Source organism: Oryzias latipes, chromosome 1 (assembly GCF_002234675.1).
Source record: "Oryzias latipes chromosome 1, ASM223467v1".
NCBI lineage: Eukaryota > Metazoa > Chordata > Actinopteri > Beloniformes > Adrianichthyidae > Oryzias > Oryzias latipes.
Genome location: NC_019859.2, coordinates 4,142,318 through 4,162,311, shown reverse-complemented (window position 1 = coordinate 4,162,311; position 19,994 = coordinate 4,142,318). Strand labels below are relative to the sequence as shown.

The window sequence follows — 19,994 nt, the reverse complement described above, 5'->3', positions numbered from 1 at the left end:
TTTGTACCAGTAATTGTATAATGAACATGAAATCATAAAATTGAATAAGTATTGGCTAAGCTAAACTAAACAGATCAAGCTAAACTGGGCATCCCTGCCCCAAGACCCTCCTTCTTGGTAAGTACCAAACATACAATATAGTCTGCTTATTGTGAAAAACAATTTAAACATAAAAAATAACAATAATGTACGGAATAGTATTTTATTTAGTGTTTATGTCTTTCCTAAGTGGCTGTGGTATAAGCAGGATAATGCCCTTTGAGGCGTCTATTATCACTGAGGATGTTTCCCGCCGTTCATTTGAGGTCACCTCGTCAAGCACTATCCCTCACATTAGTGTAGGTGCATGAGCTCAGGTGTCCCTGCTAAACAGATGTTGTATATTGGTTTCTAAAGCTTCACACAGAAGAATGCAGCTGACCTTTCTTGTTTCCCATGGGGATGTTGGTGTTCAGCAGAGAGGCAAAGGAGCTCTGTTTGGAGAGCTGGGCCTTCGCTGCGAGGGCGTTGTTCCACAGCGCTTTGATCAGCATGGAGGCCAGATATAACGTCTGAGGGATCAGGAGATGCGTCAGGATTTGAATCCCCGAAACCGATACACTCACGAGTCTGAAGGGGGAGGCGGCGTGCAGAGTCAGACCTGCTCGGTGTGGGCGCTCGGGTGCAGGCCTGACACCAGGTTTAAGACGTGACGCAGAGGCACGGGGTCCAGGTTTTTGATGAGCGACGGGAAGAGGTCGTGAATGTAGCGGCTGCAGTGTTTCAGCTAAAAAACAAGCACAGACAGACATTCAAAGGAGGTAAAATGATTCTGACCAATGTGTAAAACAGACACGGTCCACGAAACATGGTCAAAACCGCAGACATCCGTAGCAACGCTGCAGACTGCGCCATGCAGCTGATCAGAGTTAAAGCATCAGAGAGTAGAGCAGTCAGGTGTGCATCTGTCTCACCTGGGCTGCAGCCCAGATACAGTCTATGTGCTGTGTGCTAAGGCGGCCCTCTGCAGCCAAGAAGTTCAGGATCACTTGGCACTGTTTAATGATCTAGAAAACAAACACGCGTTTTAGGAGCTGGGAGGAAACATGGCTTCAAGTTCCGTCAAGTCTGCAGCACCGCGGAGTCACGGAAAACACAGGAAAGCTTAATCAACTGTCAAAAGAAGCTTTAACTTTCTTTTTTTTTTTAAATGGTTTTTACCTCAATGTGCAAATTGGGTCCAAATATGTGCTCCACTACGTTGTTTTGGATTAGCCAGTCAGCTAGTTCCTTTGCTATGGACCTGAAAAGATCAAAGTTAGTCAGTTCAAGTCTGTAAATAATTTAAAACATTAAAACAAACATGTCAGGATTCATTTTTTATCAGAACACGTTGATATTTTTGGATGCATCCTAGTAAAAAAAAAAAAAAAAAAAAAAAAATCAGTAAATATAAATCATTTTTAAGAACAATCAGCTAGGAATTAGTAACAAAAATTAATCAAATTAAATTTTAAATTGAATGCAGTATTAGGTTACCTTTATGTTTGTTATTTCTTTTAAGCAATAAAAACCTTTTTCTGTTGGTTTTTACAATAGGAATGCTTTATACTATAAATGAATCTGTATAAATGAGTAGTTCTGTGAAAATGGTTGTTTATTACCAAAGTTATTAGAATAGAAATGTGGAGAATTAATTATTTAAGTTCTAATGAAAGGTTGTTGAATTGTGAGGTTGTGTATTTTCTGATGGGACTCACGTTTCTGTGTCAGACACCAGAGACTCGTTGTTGCAAACATCGTTGAAGGTGTGGAGCTGATTCTGAGGACAAACGAAAGACAAACTCAGCATTAATAAGAGCAGAATAGATCCATGAACGCAGCACACTGAGACTCTGTGAGTAAATCCACAGAGGACAGGTCAGCGTAGGCCTGGAGACGCTGGTCTGAGCCGCGTGGACGGCGGAGGGACGTCTGCGCCCTGACTCACAGTGATTTGGCTGAGGCCGGCCAAGCGCATGGTGAGCGTGGGGGACATGAAGTATTTGAAGGCCAGGTCCAGGCTCTCCTTGTCGAAGCACAGCGCGCTGTCCAGCGGCTCCTTCACTGTGCTCCACATGAGGTCGGCCATGTTTCGCGCGGCGCTCTGCCGCAACTCTTGGTCTGACAGCTTACACAAATACCTGAGGAGCAGAACAGAATCATCTCATTGGACTGTTAAAGAAAAGTTTTAGAATGGAATGAAAATATGGATTATATTAGCTGATATTTAAGAAACAGGAAACACAGATGTTCCTGTTTAATTCCTGCACCATCCAACATTCAAAGCAATAGGAGAAAGTTACTTTCAACTACTTTCTTATTGCTAATCAATGCACAGAAAGATCGTTTAAACCATATTTGGTCTCGATAAGCAGAATGTCCTTCATTTTTAAAATATTCCTCTCAAAGACAACCCCATATTTAATTCTGACAATTGAACTTTTCTCCCAACTTTTCTTCAAACCGTCTTATCAATAATTAAGATTTGTTTTTTTAACCTAAATATTGATAAGAAGCACTTTTTAACCCTCAAGCTGCAAAACGAGTAGTGAATCAAACCAAACTTTATTAATAGAGCATTTTTCCGCACAACAGAAATGCGACGTGCTTTACAGGCTTAAAACAATTAAAAAATGAAATTATAAAAACAAACAATGTCCTAAAAATCTCCCGATCCCCAGTATAAAACAGAAAATGCCACAAGAATAAAACTCAAAGTATAAATAGAAACTGACGTGGAAATCTACAGAATATCCCTTTAAAAATGTAAAACAGGGTGACAGATCCTCTGAGCGTCAACATGACCGAGTCTGCTCTCCTGCCAGCTCACGTGAAAACTGGCTGGAGGCCTGGCAACTGTTGCTATGGTGACTGCAGCTCTTCCTAGCAACAAACATGTTGCAGTTTTGTTTCTGAGGAAGAGTGCACAAATGGCAAAGGTGCAGGGACAGAGTTAGGGGTGGGGTAACAAAACAGGAGAAAGGCGCTGCACCGCAGGTGGACAAAGCCATCAGAATGTTCAATCCTTCGAGATTACAGGTCATCGCTGACATGCTCGTCTCAGGTATACATGTGTACGACAAAATCAGCAACAACCAAACTGTATCGAGGAAAAAAGACCTGCTAACTGTGTGCTTGACGCTCAAAAATGGAGCTCCAGTTTGACTCCCGAGTGCGGCAGTAACTCACCGAATGACATAGGTACGGAATGGTATGATGTGCTGCATCACCGCAGGAATGTGCAACCATATCCGTATCTGTGGGAAGGCCAACAAGCAAACAATTTAGCCTCAGCAGCACTTGACAATGCAAACTTCATGCAAAACATGAAAGCAGTGCGTTTTACACATCATTTGTATTAAAAAAAAAATGAACTGAGTGTAAAATCGGAACTATGTCAGAACCTTTGTGTGGGACTTACATTGGAGACGATTGTGATGAAGGCGTGGGCGATGGGGAAAGGCAGGCTCTCCGGAGAGCCCCACTCGAAGCACTCCTTCATGAGGGAGAGGCCGTGCTTCCCGCAGAACAGACAGACGTACCGCAGCAGGTGAAGAGGCACCTCCACGTCCTGCTCAACATCACATATCACACTTTTACAATGACGGACCCACTTTGTCTCTTTTTTATCCTTTTCTGGCAAAAGCAGAAAGAAAGTTTGTCTTTAGATCCTCTGATCTATTTTCTTTTAATTATAATTATGTTGTTTTTAGTCCAAGTCTTTAAAAAAAACTGTCGTTTTCTAGGACATAGTTTCTGCAGAGCGGCAGGTGTTCATTAGAAATTGTGAGCGGGGCCATTGGTGCAAAGCAACCCCTCCCCCTTTCCTTGTTCCTGCTGCAACAAAATTGGCGAGCAATAATGGAGCTATCCAGCCGCACAGTTCGGAGCCAGATGTTAGCTCAGACGAAGAAGAAAAATTAGTCTGCAAGTGGATGCATCAGAATGGAGCGGAGCAGAGAGTTCGTGGCCACTTAAGAGTATTTTCTCTGTCACAAATACAATCTTTTTCAAATCTGCTGATTTACAACAATTTAAATAAGGAAATATTCAGAAATGTAATCTTAATTTTCGTTATAAATGTCCTAAGATGAGAAAAATGCCACAAGAAAACCCCGTTTTTATCAGAGTGGGTCTTTAAGCTCTAAAGTTAAGAGGAGAATCACGTGACTGGATCACTGCAACACCTCAGCTTTGTCCCCATTTAGCCGCTCTGGGAGTCATGGTCCTGCTGGATGACCCCGTTTCCCCTCAGCTTTAAAAGGTCAGACCTTCATAACGGACTCCAGAATGCAAAACTTCATGGCTTTAAAAAATCAGGGTTGCAAAAAAAATTAAAAAATGCTCCACCGACACGTCTGTAGCTGTTTGGATTTTCTACTATTCTCAACATATTCACTGATCCTTCTTTTCTACGTGAATTGAGGAGAAAGTTCCGTGAAGGTTTGGGTTTCAGTGCCGCTGTTTCTTTCCAAACGACCTGTTCTTTTAAGGGAAAGGGCCTTCTACGGAAGACTTTTCCAACCAACTTCTTGCGTCTTTTCATCGTTATATGATCGTGAACGCCAGCGTTTAGCATGCCATCCGCGGCCTGCTAAATATGAGAACGGGCTCTAGAGTTTTCCACATTTACTCCAAACATCTCCGTCTGAACTTGGACACATTTGCTGGCATGTTTTCTCCAGGGAGGAATGACAGCGGCCAGGAATGTTTTCCACTTACGAACCATCTTTGCGACTGCTGAATGATGGACTGTGTGAAAATGGGCTTCCAGGTTTTCCCAGATTGATGGACGGCCACAACTGCAACTTTAAGAATTTAGGCACGGCCTCACAGTGTTGCTTTTATTTAAGCATTCATATTTATCCATTAGTTAAGGTTGCTATTTATCTCAGAACGCGTATTTCTCTTTCAAAGAAACAAACATTTTAACTGGGAGTGTTCTCTGACCTCACCAGAGCAGGAACGTAGGACAGATGCATAGATAGACGTATAGATTTAATGTGAGGGCTTTACCAAGATTATTAGGGTTTGTATTTTGTTTTTTTTAGCAAATATAAAGAGTTATGACAAATAATTGTGATATCCCCTGGAATAAATCCTTGGAAGTTTAGGGGAGTTTTGCCTGTTTTTTAAAGTCATTTTTCATTTTCTTTTTTTGACCTCGTCTTTGCTTTTCTTTTTAGACACTTTATACGTTTGTATTTTATCTTTATACTTTAGATCTTTATTACAAACATAAAACAAGCTTGATCTCAATTTGTGTGATTTTTGCAGATAAAAAAGATAAAGATTTACTGCTCAAATGGAGTTTTTTTGTGTTTATTTTAAGTTTATAGTGAAATTATTGTGACAACATTTCTATTTAAAAACTGGGCTTGTACTAAAAAATGGATATCAAACAAATTCTTTTAAAGGTAAATTATTATAGCAAATTGTAATAAAGTTTTTTTTTTAAAAATGCCCCAACTGTTGAGCGTTAATTGTAAAGAGGATGTGCTTTGTTGTGACTTCCTGCAAGGTCAAAAATCACTGACATTCAACATCAAGATAAACCACGTGTGCAAAGACTTTGGGACTTTTCTTTTTTTTAGCTATAAGAGAAGAAAATCCCAGGACTTTCACAAAGAAAGATCCTGTCAGACGCCGTGTAGTCCTGAGATGAATGATTCTGCAGAGCAGAGGCTGAAAATCTGCCAACACCCAGATCAGCTAAGGACACACAAAACTCTACCAAATTCACAGCCGACGTCAGCGCTCTGCTGTTAAACTGAAGCGGAATTCTTTAGCGCAGCTTTCACGAGCTGAGCCGACAGAACCGCCAATAAAAGATGATATACACGTGAGCTGACGGAGTCCGGCTCCTTCGGACTCCCAGCAGAAGAAAATAGAAGCGGACAACGGCCGCAGCGACCGCTGAAACCCCGTTACCATGGACATGGCAAGGCTCCACACAGCAGATACTGTGGGCGTTAGCAACAGAAGGCAGGAAATCTGAACAATGCTTGACTAAACAGAACTGTACAGCCTTCAGTGATGCTGACACAAACAGGGACTAATCCTCTGACGTCTGCTGGAATTGAAGGGGTTAAATATTTTAATGACACTTTGGGTCAAATAAAAACAAAAACAAACAAAACACAAAAAACGTCAAGATTTGTTTTCTTTTTTTAACCCATAAGTACCCACAGCCCTTTTTTCTTAAAAATAAAGTTATACATGTATTTTACCACAGAACCCATTTCTGTTACACTGATGTCACCAATATGGGTTAAACTGAATAAAAACAATCTAAACTATAATAAAAACAGAGTTTATTATTAAAGGTGATTAATATTCTTTTGCGATTGATGTGATTTATGGGAGTTTTTTTCTTTTCTCTACCTTAAATATAAACATGTATTTTAATCTTCAGTTTATCTTGTAGGTTTTAAAAACTGACGATTGTGTTCATTTGTAGCGTCTCTTATCACTCGCTAAACACAACAATTCAACTTGGTTCTAATATTCTGTCCATCAATCTTAAGACAAAACAAAGCGAGAACAAGCGTCTCCTTAGAAACCAACACCTCCATTCTGTTCTGCACCTGAAGTGCCGCTGAAACTTCCTCCATCGTGTTGACGAAACGCTGAATCCTGAAAACAATGACGGTCTTTGAGCAACGCTTCCTTCACAAAAATGCGGCTAGATTGGATTTCAAAGAAATGCAAGAGTTTTCTTGATGACCTTCCGCTTTTTTCTCCCCTTTTCATACATTTTCAAAGTTTCAAAAGAAAACGACACAAATAAAATAAAAAAAAATTAGTCATTCAAGGTATCTGACTTTGCATTTCCTTCTTACAATCCAAACATCTTGTTACTCTGGCTTCCTGTAGCTCTGGGTCAGGAGATGGAAACTGTTCCTGCAACTTCTTAAATGTGTTTCACTTCAAGTCTGTGAGGTCAGTGCAGGATCACATGATTGAGAGCTTCGTCACGGCTGCACGCCACACCAGGGGAGCGATGACACGGCAGACGCTGTTCTGGAGCGGAAATGACATCACTACAACCTCTGTCGCCCAATGTCAATCATGTCCTGGTAGCCAATGGGCTCAATGCCACACCCCCACATAAAAGTAGGCACAACACCGAAAACAAAGAGCCTGTAAATGGACTGAAACGGGGGGAAAAAATAATAATAATAATAATACATAAACAGCAGCTATCTGCAGATACTTTTTTTTTATTTAGTAACAGCTTTTTTAATTCAAGTTTTTTTTAATATATAAATAGACAAAATAGATATTTTTCCTATTTACAATTTTTTTGTAATTGTTAAATATTTCTTATGTTTACTATAATTTTTGAGTTTAAACCTTTCCTCAAATTCACATTTAGCTGGTTTTTCATTCACTTTAAGCTGGTTTGGCCCCCAAATTCTGATCCTTCAAATAAACCACAGATCTTCCCAAAATAATAAAAAGGAATAAACTGAGGAACTAAGTAGACTAAAGCATGTTTATGACACGTGTTGAAGCAGCAGAATGAAAGTAGATTTCTTACATTCATGTCACAGAAGGAGCCCAGGATGTTGCTTTCATGAGCAGATATGTCCTGGAAGCAGAAGAAGAAGAAGTCCCAGTTTGATTACTCAGAATGAAAATGCAGTTAAAGGAGGTTTTCAGCTGCAAACAAACTCAACCTGCCCTCTTGAATGCTTCTCCTTACCTCTATGGTGGGGTGGGTGTTGTGTTTGTAGGCCGTGTAAAGAGGAAACTGGATCTGGAAAATCTTGGCTGCACACAGAAGCAGTTTCTCTCTTTCCTCTGTGCTCCATGAGCTGAAGGAATCGGCGCCACTGGCTCCGCCTCCGCCGCCTTGGCCTTCTGCAGGCTCACCCCCCCCACCCACAGGCTCACATGCCTCCACCTGGGACTCGGCTTCCTGCGCTCGGGCCGCGTTCCGGCTCGGGTCGGGCGTGTCGGCGTCCTCCTCGGCGGAGTCTCGCTCCACATTCACGTGCTCGTCCTCCCCGGGCGACGCCGGCTGCCGTAGGGGGCCGGAAGCCGACCCCTCTCTGCCCCATACAGGGCCTGCCCCCCCCTCTGTCCCAGACCCAGCGGCCTTGTGTGAACTGCAGAGACGGTCTCTCAGGCTGCTTATCTGAGCGATAACCAGGTTGATGAGGGCGTACACCAGCTGGTTGAACACCTCCAAGTGCTTGTACTCCTTGAAGCAGCAGAGACATTGCCTGCAGAGGAGAACGGGAGCTGAGGCGAGGCGCTCCAACAACATCACGCATCCCCGATTACTAAACATTTGACAGAGAAAGTCAGACAGCAACAGTAAAATGTGGTCTTTTCAACATTTTGTCACTCTTCTTTCCATGTTTTTTTTTTCATTACAGTTGAAGTGTGAAGTAATTTATAAAAATGATCAAATTATTTAAAAAAAATCGATTTATGATGTCCAGGGCAAAGACGTTTGACTTTAATTTGAATAATCCAAGCAATTGTTTTAAAAAGACAAGTGTGGCTCAGTTTGGTTGAAGTTAAAATTGTTTTGGCCTTAAATTGCTGAGAAAATTGTAAAAAAACAACAACTAAACTGCGCGGAAGCCGAGCGTTCAGCGGGAAACAAAGACTCAGTCTGTGTTTTTGATAGAAGTCTGGCTAAAATCCACCTCTCCAATTCAGATTTAATTACACACCACAGTGAGAGGAATCACTGCTTCACTGATGTGGCTGCGTTTCATTATTCAAAGCTGCTGTTTGGGTTCAGGTTCTGTAAATCTGACCTCTCTGTCTGGGACACTTAGGACAAAGTCAATGAATGTGACGGTTGGTCACAGAAGTTTTGACGATAAACTACTTTAGAGAGCTACGAATGAGGGATGCCGTGGTCAGAAAAGACACTTTAGTAGGACAATTTTAAATAACAATTTAAGTTCCCTTTTTATGCCTCACATTCTTTTAAACTCCAGAATGACACTAAGAATCCTAAAAGTTACTGTAAATCTTTCCAGGCCTTTGCTGTCCAGACGAAAAATCTAAATTTGACAAAATACAGTGGTGGACAAAATTGTTGGTACTCCTCAGTTAAAGAAAGAAAGTCCACTGTGCTCACTGAAATGACTTGAAATGTTCAAAAGTAACAATAAATTAAAATGTATTGAAAATCAAATAATCAAAATCAGCCATTACTTTTGAGTTGTAGATTAACAGAATTATTTTAAAAACAAACTAATGAAATAGGCCTGGACAAAAATGATGGTACCCATAACTTAATATTTTGTTGCACAACCTTTTGAGGCAATCACTGCAATTCAACTGTTTCTGTATTTGTCAATGAGCCTTCTGCACCTGTCCACAGGTATTTTGGCTCACTCCTCATGAGCAAACTGCTCCAGTTGTCTCAGGTTTGATGGCTGTCTTCTCCAAATGGCATGTATCAGCTCCTTCCACAGATGTTCAATGGGTTTCAGATCTGGGCTCATAGAGGCCACTTCAGAATAGTCCAACGCTTTTCTCTGAGCCATTCTTGGGTTTTTTTGGCTGTGTGTTTTGGATCGTTGTCCTGTTGGAAGACCCATGACCTGCAACTGAGACCAAGCTTTCTGACACTAGGCAGCACATTTCTACCCAGAATGCCTGGATAATCTTGAGATTTTATTTTACCTTCACAACTTCAAGACCCCCTGTGGCAGATGCAGCAAAGCAGCCCCAAAACAGAACTGAGCCTCCTCCATGTTTCACAGCAGGGACAGTGTTCTTTTCATTGTATGCTTCATTTTTGAGTCTACCAACATAGAGCTGATGTGCCGTACCAAAAGGCTCCAGTTTTGTCTCATCTGTCCAAAGGACATTTTCCCAGAAGCTTTGTGGCTTTTCAAAATGCATTTTTGCCAATTCCAGTCTGGCTTTTTAATGATTTCCTTTCAACAGTGGTGTCCTCCTTGGCTACTGTCCCGTGGGTCTTAAACTACTGAATAATATGTGCCACTGTGGTCACAGGAACTTCAAGCTGCTTAGAGATGGTTTTATAGCCTTTACCTTTACAATGTTTGTCTATAATTTTGTTTCTTATGTCCTGGGACAATTCTCTCCTTGGCTTTCTGTTTTCCATGTTCAGTTTTCACCAAACAGCAAGGTGACTATTTGTCTCCCTTTAAATATGCAGACTGACTGATTATGGGTTTGAAAACAGCTGTGATGTCAATTAAAGGACATACATGAGTTCATCATGACCCTCTGGGCAATTAGTTCTGCCTTTTATGGAGGTACCATCATTTTTGTCCATCTCTATTACATTAATTAGATTTTTTTAAATAATTCTGTTCATCAACAACTCAAAAGTATTATTATTATTATTTAATTTTCACTAAATTTTAATTTGTTACTTTTGAACCTTTCAAGTCATTTCAGTGAGCATTGTGGACTTTCTTTCTCTGAGTACCACCACCAATTTTGTCCATCACTGTAAAGGGTATTTCTCTGCACTTTTGTTAAATGATCGCTAATAATAATACTGTTGTAATTTTCGCTTTTTAGATATAGTTATTGTTTTTCATTGAGTCTTTTTTATGTTGCAAATGCTAAATCTGATTGTTGGAATTGCATATAATTTTCTGACCTTTAAAAGTTTTAGCGCCACTGAAAAGAAGAGTCCGGAAATGCCCCACGACACATGAATGCCTCGCATTACGGTTTTGTCCGTAGGGAAATTCTTCCGTACGCACTATATAGTGCACTATATAGTGCGTTATATAGTGCACTATATAGTGCGTTTGCCGTTTTGTAGTGATGTTTGAATCTACAATTCCAAAATCCGGTGCCCTAGAAGTTTCCCAGAAGTCTCTGCAAAAAGCCAGTGTGCATCGATGCTCACTAGATCAGCATTATAGACCACAATGCATTGCGTCGGAACAGTTTTTCTCCCAAAAAAAAGTACTTAAATTAATTTTTTAAAATAAATTATCAACGTTTTTATATTCAGAAGACAGTGCACTCATAAATAATCGTCGCTAAACGCGCATATTAGATTTCAACTTTGTGAAATTGAAGATGTCAGTTTAAAAAAAAAAAAGTAGTAAGTGTGGTGTCCAAATTGCATTTAAATTTCTGGGAACTACACAGTGACGCAGTATATTGTTTTTTAGTAGTTAGGGGTTACGGTGGGAATTCAGACAACCTAAACTCTGCAGCAATGATATAGAAAAAAATGAATGCAACGTTTTCACACACGAGGCTGAAGTGGGCGCCAAACTTTTTCTTTTTTCCTTTTACCTTCCAGTTTTTCTCAACATTTGAGGGTAAAATTCATTTTCATCTTCTGTAAAGTATCTGCAGCTGGTTTAAACCATTTGTTCACTAAAATGCGTGCATTTCTTGGTTTGGTTTGCAGTGGAAGCAGCACTGACCTCTGAGTCCAGGAGCTGATGTAGCCCAGAACCCGCAGCGCATGCTCCTTCTTCAGCTGGAAACTGCCTTCACTGCTGTCTGCGTCTGATACTTGGAGGAGAAACACACAACACGTCAGGAGAAAGCCAACATCTGTAACAAACAAATAAACTGGTTTCTGCATCGTCAGGGAAACGATGAAAGGCCGGTCAGAGATTCTTCTCCGATGCTCAAACGGCTGCAAACATCTGGATTGTTGGAAGGACGCATAAAGCATGTTTGACCTCAATGAGACCAAAGGCAGAAATGATTTATCAATAACACAAAACTAAAACTAAATTCCCTTCAAAATGAACCGTTTTCCACATTTCTCGTTAATCCACTATTACAAATAATCAGATATAAAGCAAACAGAAAACCTGGATTACAGCTGAATCACTTAGAAAATACATCAATTCTTTCAATCCAAAAAACACATTTTCTAAATAATTTTTTATATTTTTTAAAGCAAAAAAGGTCAGTTGTTATTTGGAAGAATTCTTAATTAAAAAGAAAAAGGCAGAAATTTTGGTTTTAGAATAAAAACTGACATTTAAAAAGTTTTTTGAATTGAAAATTGACTCAGGAAATGAATTGGAATCAAATGGATTCAGTGGTTTAGCAGTCGTCGTTCAATTCTAAAGAACTGAACATCGGCATCTTCCAACATCCTGTGGATGGCGGCCTAAAGGGTCTTTTTTATGGCCAAAGTTTTACCGTTTTTAGATGCCTTTTAAAAAAATAAATGTTTAGGAATAAAAAACCAGGACAAATCTGAGAAAAGGCTAACCTATGGCCTGGTTTTGCAACCAAAACTCCTGGGAAGTTGAGTCATTCTTCTAAAAGAAAGACTGAAATCTGTACCTCAAAAGTGGGACGGGTCACAGAGAGGTGGACGCTCTGCCAAATTCAAACATTTTATTGATTGTAGTCAGTAAAAGTTTAGAAAATCTACAGAGGAACTGGCATACATCTATAAACTGCTTATTTAAATACAAATTAAATAGTATAGTGTGGATTTGACTTTAATTCTGTATCCATTTTACCTGATGCACCACAACAGACAGACCTACAAAACAGGAATCACATATTTCTGAGAAGGAAAGTCTGGTCAGAAGTTTAGAGGAAACTGTCATCTGAAGGGAGGAAAGACGGTCGGTGACGGAGTGATCGACGCTCTTGGCTCAGATCTGCTGGAGGATCGGAAACCCTCTGATCGCCTTGTTTGTGAGGGGAGACGACGTACCGATGACCGACAGCAGCTTTAAGGTCAGAAGTCTGAGTCTGAACAGGAAAATCTTCAGATATCAGCTGACAGGAACATTTGCTTAAGTCCTTAACGGAGGACCGGCAAGTCTGTGGTTTGAACTGAAAGTGGCTTTAAGCAGCATCACAGTGCTGTTCGTGTCACAGATGGTGGCGTCCGTGTTCACGGTGGAAACTTTTACTGATTTTATGAACTATCGTGACAGAAGAAAAAAATAATACTTTTCCTGTGCTTTATTCCCCCAGTAAACTGTCTCACACACTCTGCATTTTAACATACAGATCCAACCAGATCTAACCACATCAACCGACAGCAGCATCGTATACTTCAAGTCTGGACGTGGAGCAGTAAACATCTGATGTAAAACCGATTTCTAAGCAGAAAAATGTAAAGATGAGTCCAGAAACAGATAAAAGTACAACCTTTCCCCTCAGAACAAGAAGTGAGTTAAAAATGGACCAAGAACATTAGCGATAAAAACAAATACTGCCTTTTGTCCCCAAAAAAGATGAAAAAAAACTACAAAAGTCCTCCAATTATTTATGGAGCCATCATTGAAATGGTGAGTAAATCCACAAAAAGCTCCCCCCCCCCCCCCCCCCCCCCCTCTCAGAGGCTGAAGCCTCACATTACCGTCCTTGTTCTGTTCAAGATTTCATCAGTCGCACCGAGAGTCCAGCGACTTCACTGATTTAATGAGGTTTTCTAAACTGAAAGGATCTGGAAAACCAGCAGCTTTTCTCTGGTTTTGGTCAATCTAGACTAGAGGTCTGGGAAAAAGACAACGAAGACCAAAACTGTAGTTTATGGCTGCAACCATTTCACCTGGACATGAATAAATGATGAATAAATAAACGAATGATCACATTTCCCCACCGCAGCAGAGACTCCATCATTCTGACAGATTCTAAGTCCAGAAATAATAATAATAATATATTGGATCAAAAAGGAAATCTAAACATCATGTCCCTGTCAAAAAGGAAGACCAAATATGATGCTTTGTTATCCTTTAGTGGTTATTTGGGGGACTAAAAGCCCTATTTTGTGTGTTAGACCTGATTTTTGTGCTTTTTTAAAATATTTTTTTTAAATTTTATGATGTTTGCCCAGTGATAAATGAATCAGACCATGCCACATTTTATTTATCTTTAGTTAATAAAGTTTTAAAAGGTTTAAACTTTACAGGTAAAAGAAAAAGACCCTTTCAAAATATTTCAAACAAATAATTGATTTTTTTATCTAAAAAGACACAAAAAAAAGAAAATTGAATATAAAGGCTTGGAACTTGTGCTGAAATGTAACTGCATTTTGAGAAGTGAAAACTAATTTTTAGATGTTTAGGTGAAATGTATTTAATCATGAGGAATTAATCATACGAGGAGTTTAATGGTGTAAATTTCACTGCATTTAAAGAGAATTTCTTCATGTTAAAATGTTTCACTCACTAATATCTGCCATCCATACCTCCTGAAAGTCGAATCCAACACTAAGGCTCAAATGCAGGTTAACTATGACGTTAGCATAAAAGGTGGACGTGCAACTATCTATACTGTTTAAAAAAAAAAAGAAAAGAAAAAAAAAGTCATTTAGGAAGATAGAAAGCCTTAAAACTGCTGTAAATATTCAGAACATTTACTAAATCCATACAGAAAAGTTACAGTAAAGCTGCCGTCCTCTTCTGCTCCGAGATGATTCATGATCCCAACGCTCCGACACAAGATCGCTTCAATCCCAACAAAGAACCGGCAACTCAAGGCTGCTGGGTTATCAGTTTCAGACTTCCTGTGAGCAGAAATGATTTAATTCTGATTTTCAGAATCTGCCGATACGGAGTTCTGATCCGATACCTTAAGACATTTTTCAAAAATGAATCCATTTCAGATTTTGTTTTATTGACCGTCTTTTAAACATTTAACACTTAAACAGTGCGTTTCTGTGAAATAACTTAATCAAGTTAAAATAGCATAACTAGAAAAACATAGTTACCTATTAACTAGTAAAAATAGGTGATGATAATCAGTCAGCTCAGAAAGTTTGGTGGCTGTAGTTTAATGTCCAAAATTTGTTGAACATTGTTGATCCTGTGATTCATTTCTCAATTAAAAATTCTTAAAAATGACTTCCTTGATGATGAGTATTCATGAGTAGATTTTAAGCATTAAATCCATTTATCCGTTTTAGTTGTTTTTGGGGGATTATAGTTGGTTTAATTCACCTTTTACCAAAGCGCACACTTTCGACGGACGTCTCAATGCAATAACATTCTCATTCAAAATAATCCTGCAACTAGAGCCGTATTCTGCGGCGTGTACAGCAATAAAATGTGTTGTGATCTGTTCATAACACGCAGACTTCTAGTGCACTATTTTTCTGTAATGATTACCTTGAAATATACAGCGCTGGATTAGCCTCACTACTGAAAACCAGCTAAATCCAAGTTCCATTGAAATGCATCTTCTCTGCCTTTGTGCACAAACACATGCTGCTTCTGCAGTTCTGAGGTGAAAGGTCACCTCCAGGCACAGCACAAGGACTTGTCAGTCATTGGCAGCTGACAAAACTCTGGTATGGACCCCCTCCCAAACCAACCCCTCCACAGTTATGGTATAGGTTTGGAGCCTGAAGTTCAAAAGCACTCCTCCAAGCCCAGTAAAAACAACAGGAAACATGAAGCGTGTAGTTGGAGCATGGAGAATTATTCAGAGTTCAAATGGAGTCATCTTTGATCTGTGCATAGCGTCAGCTTCAGCGTTAGCTTCTCCATGGCTTCTCATTCCAGGCAACTCCTCAGGAAAACATGTTGAACAACAAAAACTGCGGTACAAAAAGGACCAAAGGATTTTTATCCCCCAACTTCACTCCTGATATTCCTGAGGTAAAAAGTTCTTCTGTTTTGAAAAAGAAGCTGTGCTACATGGCTTCATTACACGGATTTCCTTAAATATGACCCATCATTAAAGTCAAAGGATTAGACGGATCCGAGTTAATTCCCATAATTTTACCCTCTGAGAAAAAAAAAGAAAAACCCTCCTCACAAAAAGCTGGGGAACTTCTGCTTTGAGCCTCAAGTTTCAAATGAGTCATAGAGCAGCTTAAACCTGATCCTATTTAAGCTTTTAATTAACGTTCAAAACAAACGTGTCCAAATGCTCGATATCTTAGGACCAATGTTCTGGAGGAGGGAAGCATCTCAGCAGACGATCAGCAGGCGTGTAAATAACCGGCAGATTTAGACGCCGAAGCTACGACCCAAATTACTGAGAAGTTTTCCTGCTCTCTTTGTGGTAAAGTCATCTGTTACTAGCAGTCATTTCAATAAAACAAGCTTACTTTGGAATCCTTTAACACTTGTCACTGTTTTTATAAACTTTTAACAATTCTACTTTTGTGCGTAATGTATAATCCTCCAGGATACTTTTAATTTCTTTACCAAGTCGTGGTGACCTTTCAACTTGCCACATCTTTTAAAGGATCATTCAATTACAAACAAACAAACAAACAAACAAACAAACAAACAAACAAACAAACAAACAAACAAACGCACAGTGACTCGTGAGGTTCTGGAGGGTTTTCCTGACGCAACAAACCCCTATTGAGACACATTCCTGGTGTTTACACAAAACATGCTGGAAAGAAAAGCAAGACATTGTGCATGTAAAGTTTGAACATGTTAAGAGACAGTCTTTATATTAAAAAAAGAAAAGTAATTTCCTCTTTTTAATGCAGGTTCTTTCTTTCTTACAAAAATAGGTACAGACAAAACTGGTTGGTAAACTGAAACCCCTCACAACCAAATAGCTAACTAAGAAATGTTGAAAGTAACAGAAACAGCTTAAGGCTCTAAACTAGTGGGTTGAGTAACACAACCGTCAGCCTTTGGTTTGGAGAAAAGATCAAAGTTTCCGGCTAAATACATTTTTAACAGGAAGAAATAGGAGTGAGCATTTTGCAAAGCGGCACTAAGAAACCAAACTATTTGATAATAGAATTGACCATTAGTCAAAATGTTCAATGAAAACATATACATGTTAGTTTTAAAGCCATCTGGAGGTATTTTTGTTTTCCAACTATAAAAAAGTCCAAAAAGGTTGATTAGCTACAAATTTCAGTCATAATAATGTAAAGATTTGGGAATTGAGATTATGAAATTAAAGTTGTTTAGCCAAACAAACATTGGAAATAATGATTAAACTTCAATATCTTCATTTTTTTAGAATTTCCTTTTCAAATCCTGTGATTATTAATACGAAAATTAATTTGAAATTGTTTTCTCTTTGCTGTACAAGACCCACTTCAATCATCTTATGATCTGTCTGTCTCAGGGTAAGCCCACCCCACCTCCCCGTCACCCATATCTGAGAGTTTCCTCCTAACATGCTCCCCCGCCAGCTTAAAGCCCCTCACACCCCAACCTAACATTACAGGTGCAACAACAATGGTGAGCAATGTTGGAGCTTTATAGCCGTGCAGTTTTTATCCAGATTCCAGGAAAACAAAGACGTTTACAAGAGGATGCATCAGAATGGAGCAGAGGCCCAGCGTAAGCTGCTCCTGATTCACAATGATTCAAATGAAGAAATACTCTGAAATGCATTTTTAAGCTTAGTTTTCTTTATCTATGTACTCCATCTTCCGAAAAACGGCACAAGAACATGTTCTAAACACATTGGAGTGGGTCTTTAACATCCAATAATGGGCTACAATAACATCCCACTAGCTCAGAATTAAAATAATAAGTTTCTCTTTTGTCTCGTGTTTTTGCTGTGTTGTGTTTATTTTTAACACTCGGGCACAAGTTTGACATTTTGTAGAACCAGAAAGAAGCTTGAAGTTTTACACTCTGAACTTCATGCAACTTTTCAAACACAAAGTGATTGTATTTGAAAGAGAACGGTACAGTGTCTGTTTTGCAGCCCAGCTGCATATTTGAATGAAAGTAACATCATTTCAGTGAGTTCTCAGGATTGCTACATGCTGTGCATTTTGTGATACAGCAAAAACTGGGATTATCTCGCATATTTGAGATAAGTGAGCTCAGATCCGACACATTGTGTTGAAGAGATGAACCGAATTAACCAGGGATTGGTAGTTAAGATGGTAACACATGCAAACTCCTACAGATTCTGGAGTTAAAAAAACTCGATTAGAATGTCGTCAAAACATAACAATTTGAAGCACCTGATCCAAAGGCATCTCTTTGACTCATATCAAAACCTGACAAGTTGAATTTCTGCCAAAACAAAGTTTGGTTGGATGCAGCTTTAGAAATCATTGCCTCCGTTCACCCAACACAAGCTGGGCTCAAACAAACACAAGCTCCCCCAAAAGTGTCAACCACTTCACGGGCACAGCTATGCATCATTTAAGGACACCACGCTGGCTTAAAATCAATTATTTTTGCTCCTTTCGGGACAAGTTAGAGTACATGAAGGACGGGCCAGCAGTGCGGCTTGACTGATGCATAGCTAAGTTTTAGCAATAAAGACAAGAACGATAACTGGTTGACGTTAGCTTAGTGCATTAACGGGATTTTTCCCCCCGGGCAATTAGGTCTAAATTATAACATTGGTCAGGTTGAAACTTGGGTAAAAAAAAAAACTGAATCGACGATGTGATAAAATATACGCTTCATTGCAGCCATTAATTTTCTGGGCTAGTAGCTTCGTAAAGGCTAGCTTAAGTAACGTTTGCAAACTAGCCAAAATAACCCGTATGTTCGTTTACATTACGCTTTAAAAGGCACGCACAAAAAGGTGTTATGAAAGATCTATGAAGATTTAACGGATAATTTTAGGGAGGAACGAGGGCATCTGCAAAACAAAGGGTGGTAGCGGAATGGACAGCTAGCAGACTGACCTGACAAACACATCAAACAAAGTCAGCCTGCTTGCTTGCTAGCTCGGCTAGCTGACTTAGCTCGTTTACTTCCAAATATGTGCACGTAACGTCTAAAAACAGTCACCGGAACCTATGGGGTTTGCATTATCAAACGAGGCTACAGTATTTTAACCGATGACAGCAATGTCACACACAAAACTCGTGAACTGTTCGGTCCATATGGATGCTATTTTGCTGTGCTGTTTGACAGACAGGCCCCAAAAAACTAATTGGAAATTTGGGAGAATGGCATCAACACTTGGAATCAGATATCTGCCTCAACGTCAAATCGTAACTGTCACAAAATGCATGTGCAAGAAGATGAGAGTTCACCTCCATTTTTATGCCAGAAAAAGGATTTTAAAAATTAAGTCAAAGTTATATTTAGCTAGCCCCAAGCTATCATGCTTCCATCATCAAGCAGTGATGCTAAGCAGCTACAGCATGAGCATCGTCCCGATAAAAAAAAAAATACAATGTTTTTTTACTTACTTTCATTTAAAACCTCCACCAGCTCAGCGCAGTTCTCGCACATTGTTCATGAACCGAAAAACCGTGTGAGCACCTCCTCAAACCATTGTACTGGAAAGTGTTTGGCTGGCAGTTGGTTGTTTTTGGGGGATGAAAAGGGCCCTTAGGAGGGAGAGACTGCCGAAGGTTAATCCACCAACTGAAATCTTGGAAAACAGGAAGCTGGAGATCGTGATTTGCATCCAAGCTAAATTAATTTACACCAAAATTAAGAGGCACTGAAAGGTACAAGTCGAGTCAGTCAACAATCTGAACGCTACTTGAGAGAGTAGACAGAGCAGCCATGTTGAAAGGGGAAGGGAGGGGGGTCGTTTAGCATGCGCGAGATTCGGAAGTTTTTCTATTCTGCCCTTCGGTTGTTCGGCTTCTTTCGTAGTCTCGCGATAACTTGCATTGAGCACATTTTCTCAGTTCAAGGGCAAACAAGTAAAAAAGTAAATAAATATGTAATTATTTTACTTCGTATTGTTTAATTATACCATATAACTCACCGATATACCATATCTGACCTACCACATTGAGAACTGAAGAAGTACTTTTAAAATAAACGTGATAAATTTTGTAATGGAAATCCAAAGAGATGCATCAAATCCATTATTTTTTTCAAAAATTATAAATAGCATTCCATATTTAACTGAATGGTCAGGCACAAGTAATGATAAAGTTTATTACTCAAAATGCTGGATTTGTAGGGGAAAAACTATCATTTTATTTACCCAATTTGTCCCAAATGGAGTCACAGGGTTGCTGGGGATTACACTGAAGGTCGAAAGTGGGATACACTCTGGAATTTGCCGGTTTATCCCAGGGATGGGAAAAATAATTTTATGAAACCAGATTAATTGTACTCAATGATGCATCAAAAATAATAAACTCAAGT

At 39.5% G+C, this 19,994-nt stretch overlaps 1 protein-coding gene across 2 annotated transcripts in view; it reads right to left on the bottom strand.

Moving 5' to 3' along the window:
- Nucleotides 1-19,450, bottom strand: part of usp34 (ubiquitin specific peptidase 34) — a 49,121-nt gene extending 29,671 nt beyond the window's left edge. For both annotated transcript variants that reach the window (XM_023954496.1, XM_023954503.1), the window contains exons 1-12: nucleotides 19,076-19,450; nucleotides 11,421-11,511; nucleotides 7,730-8,252; nucleotides 7,565-7,615; nucleotides 3,443-3,592; nucleotides 3,211-3,278; nucleotides 1,970-2,162; nucleotides 1,740-1,801; nucleotides 1,201-1,282; nucleotides 954-1,046; nucleotides 641-766; nucleotides 422-551 (exon numbers count right to left, since the gene is read on the bottom strand). In XM_023954496.1, the coding sequence (XP_023810264.1) occupies nucleotides 422-551; nucleotides 641-766; nucleotides 954-1,046; nucleotides 1,201-1,282; nucleotides 1,740-1,801; nucleotides 1,970-2,162; nucleotides 3,211-3,278; nucleotides 3,443-3,592; nucleotides 7,565-7,615; nucleotides 7,730-8,252; nucleotides 11,421-11,511; nucleotides 19,076-19,118 (1,612 nt within the window). In that variant the 5' untranslated portion in view covers nucleotides 19,119-19,450. The remainder of the gene's footprint in view (nucleotides 1-421; nucleotides 552-640; nucleotides 767-953; nucleotides 1,047-1,200; nucleotides 1,283-1,739; nucleotides 1,802-1,969; nucleotides 2,163-3,210; nucleotides 3,279-3,442; nucleotides 3,593-7,564; nucleotides 7,616-7,729; nucleotides 8,253-11,420; nucleotides 11,512-19,075) is intronic.
- Between the last annotated feature and the right edge of the window lie 544 nt (nucleotides 19,451-19,994).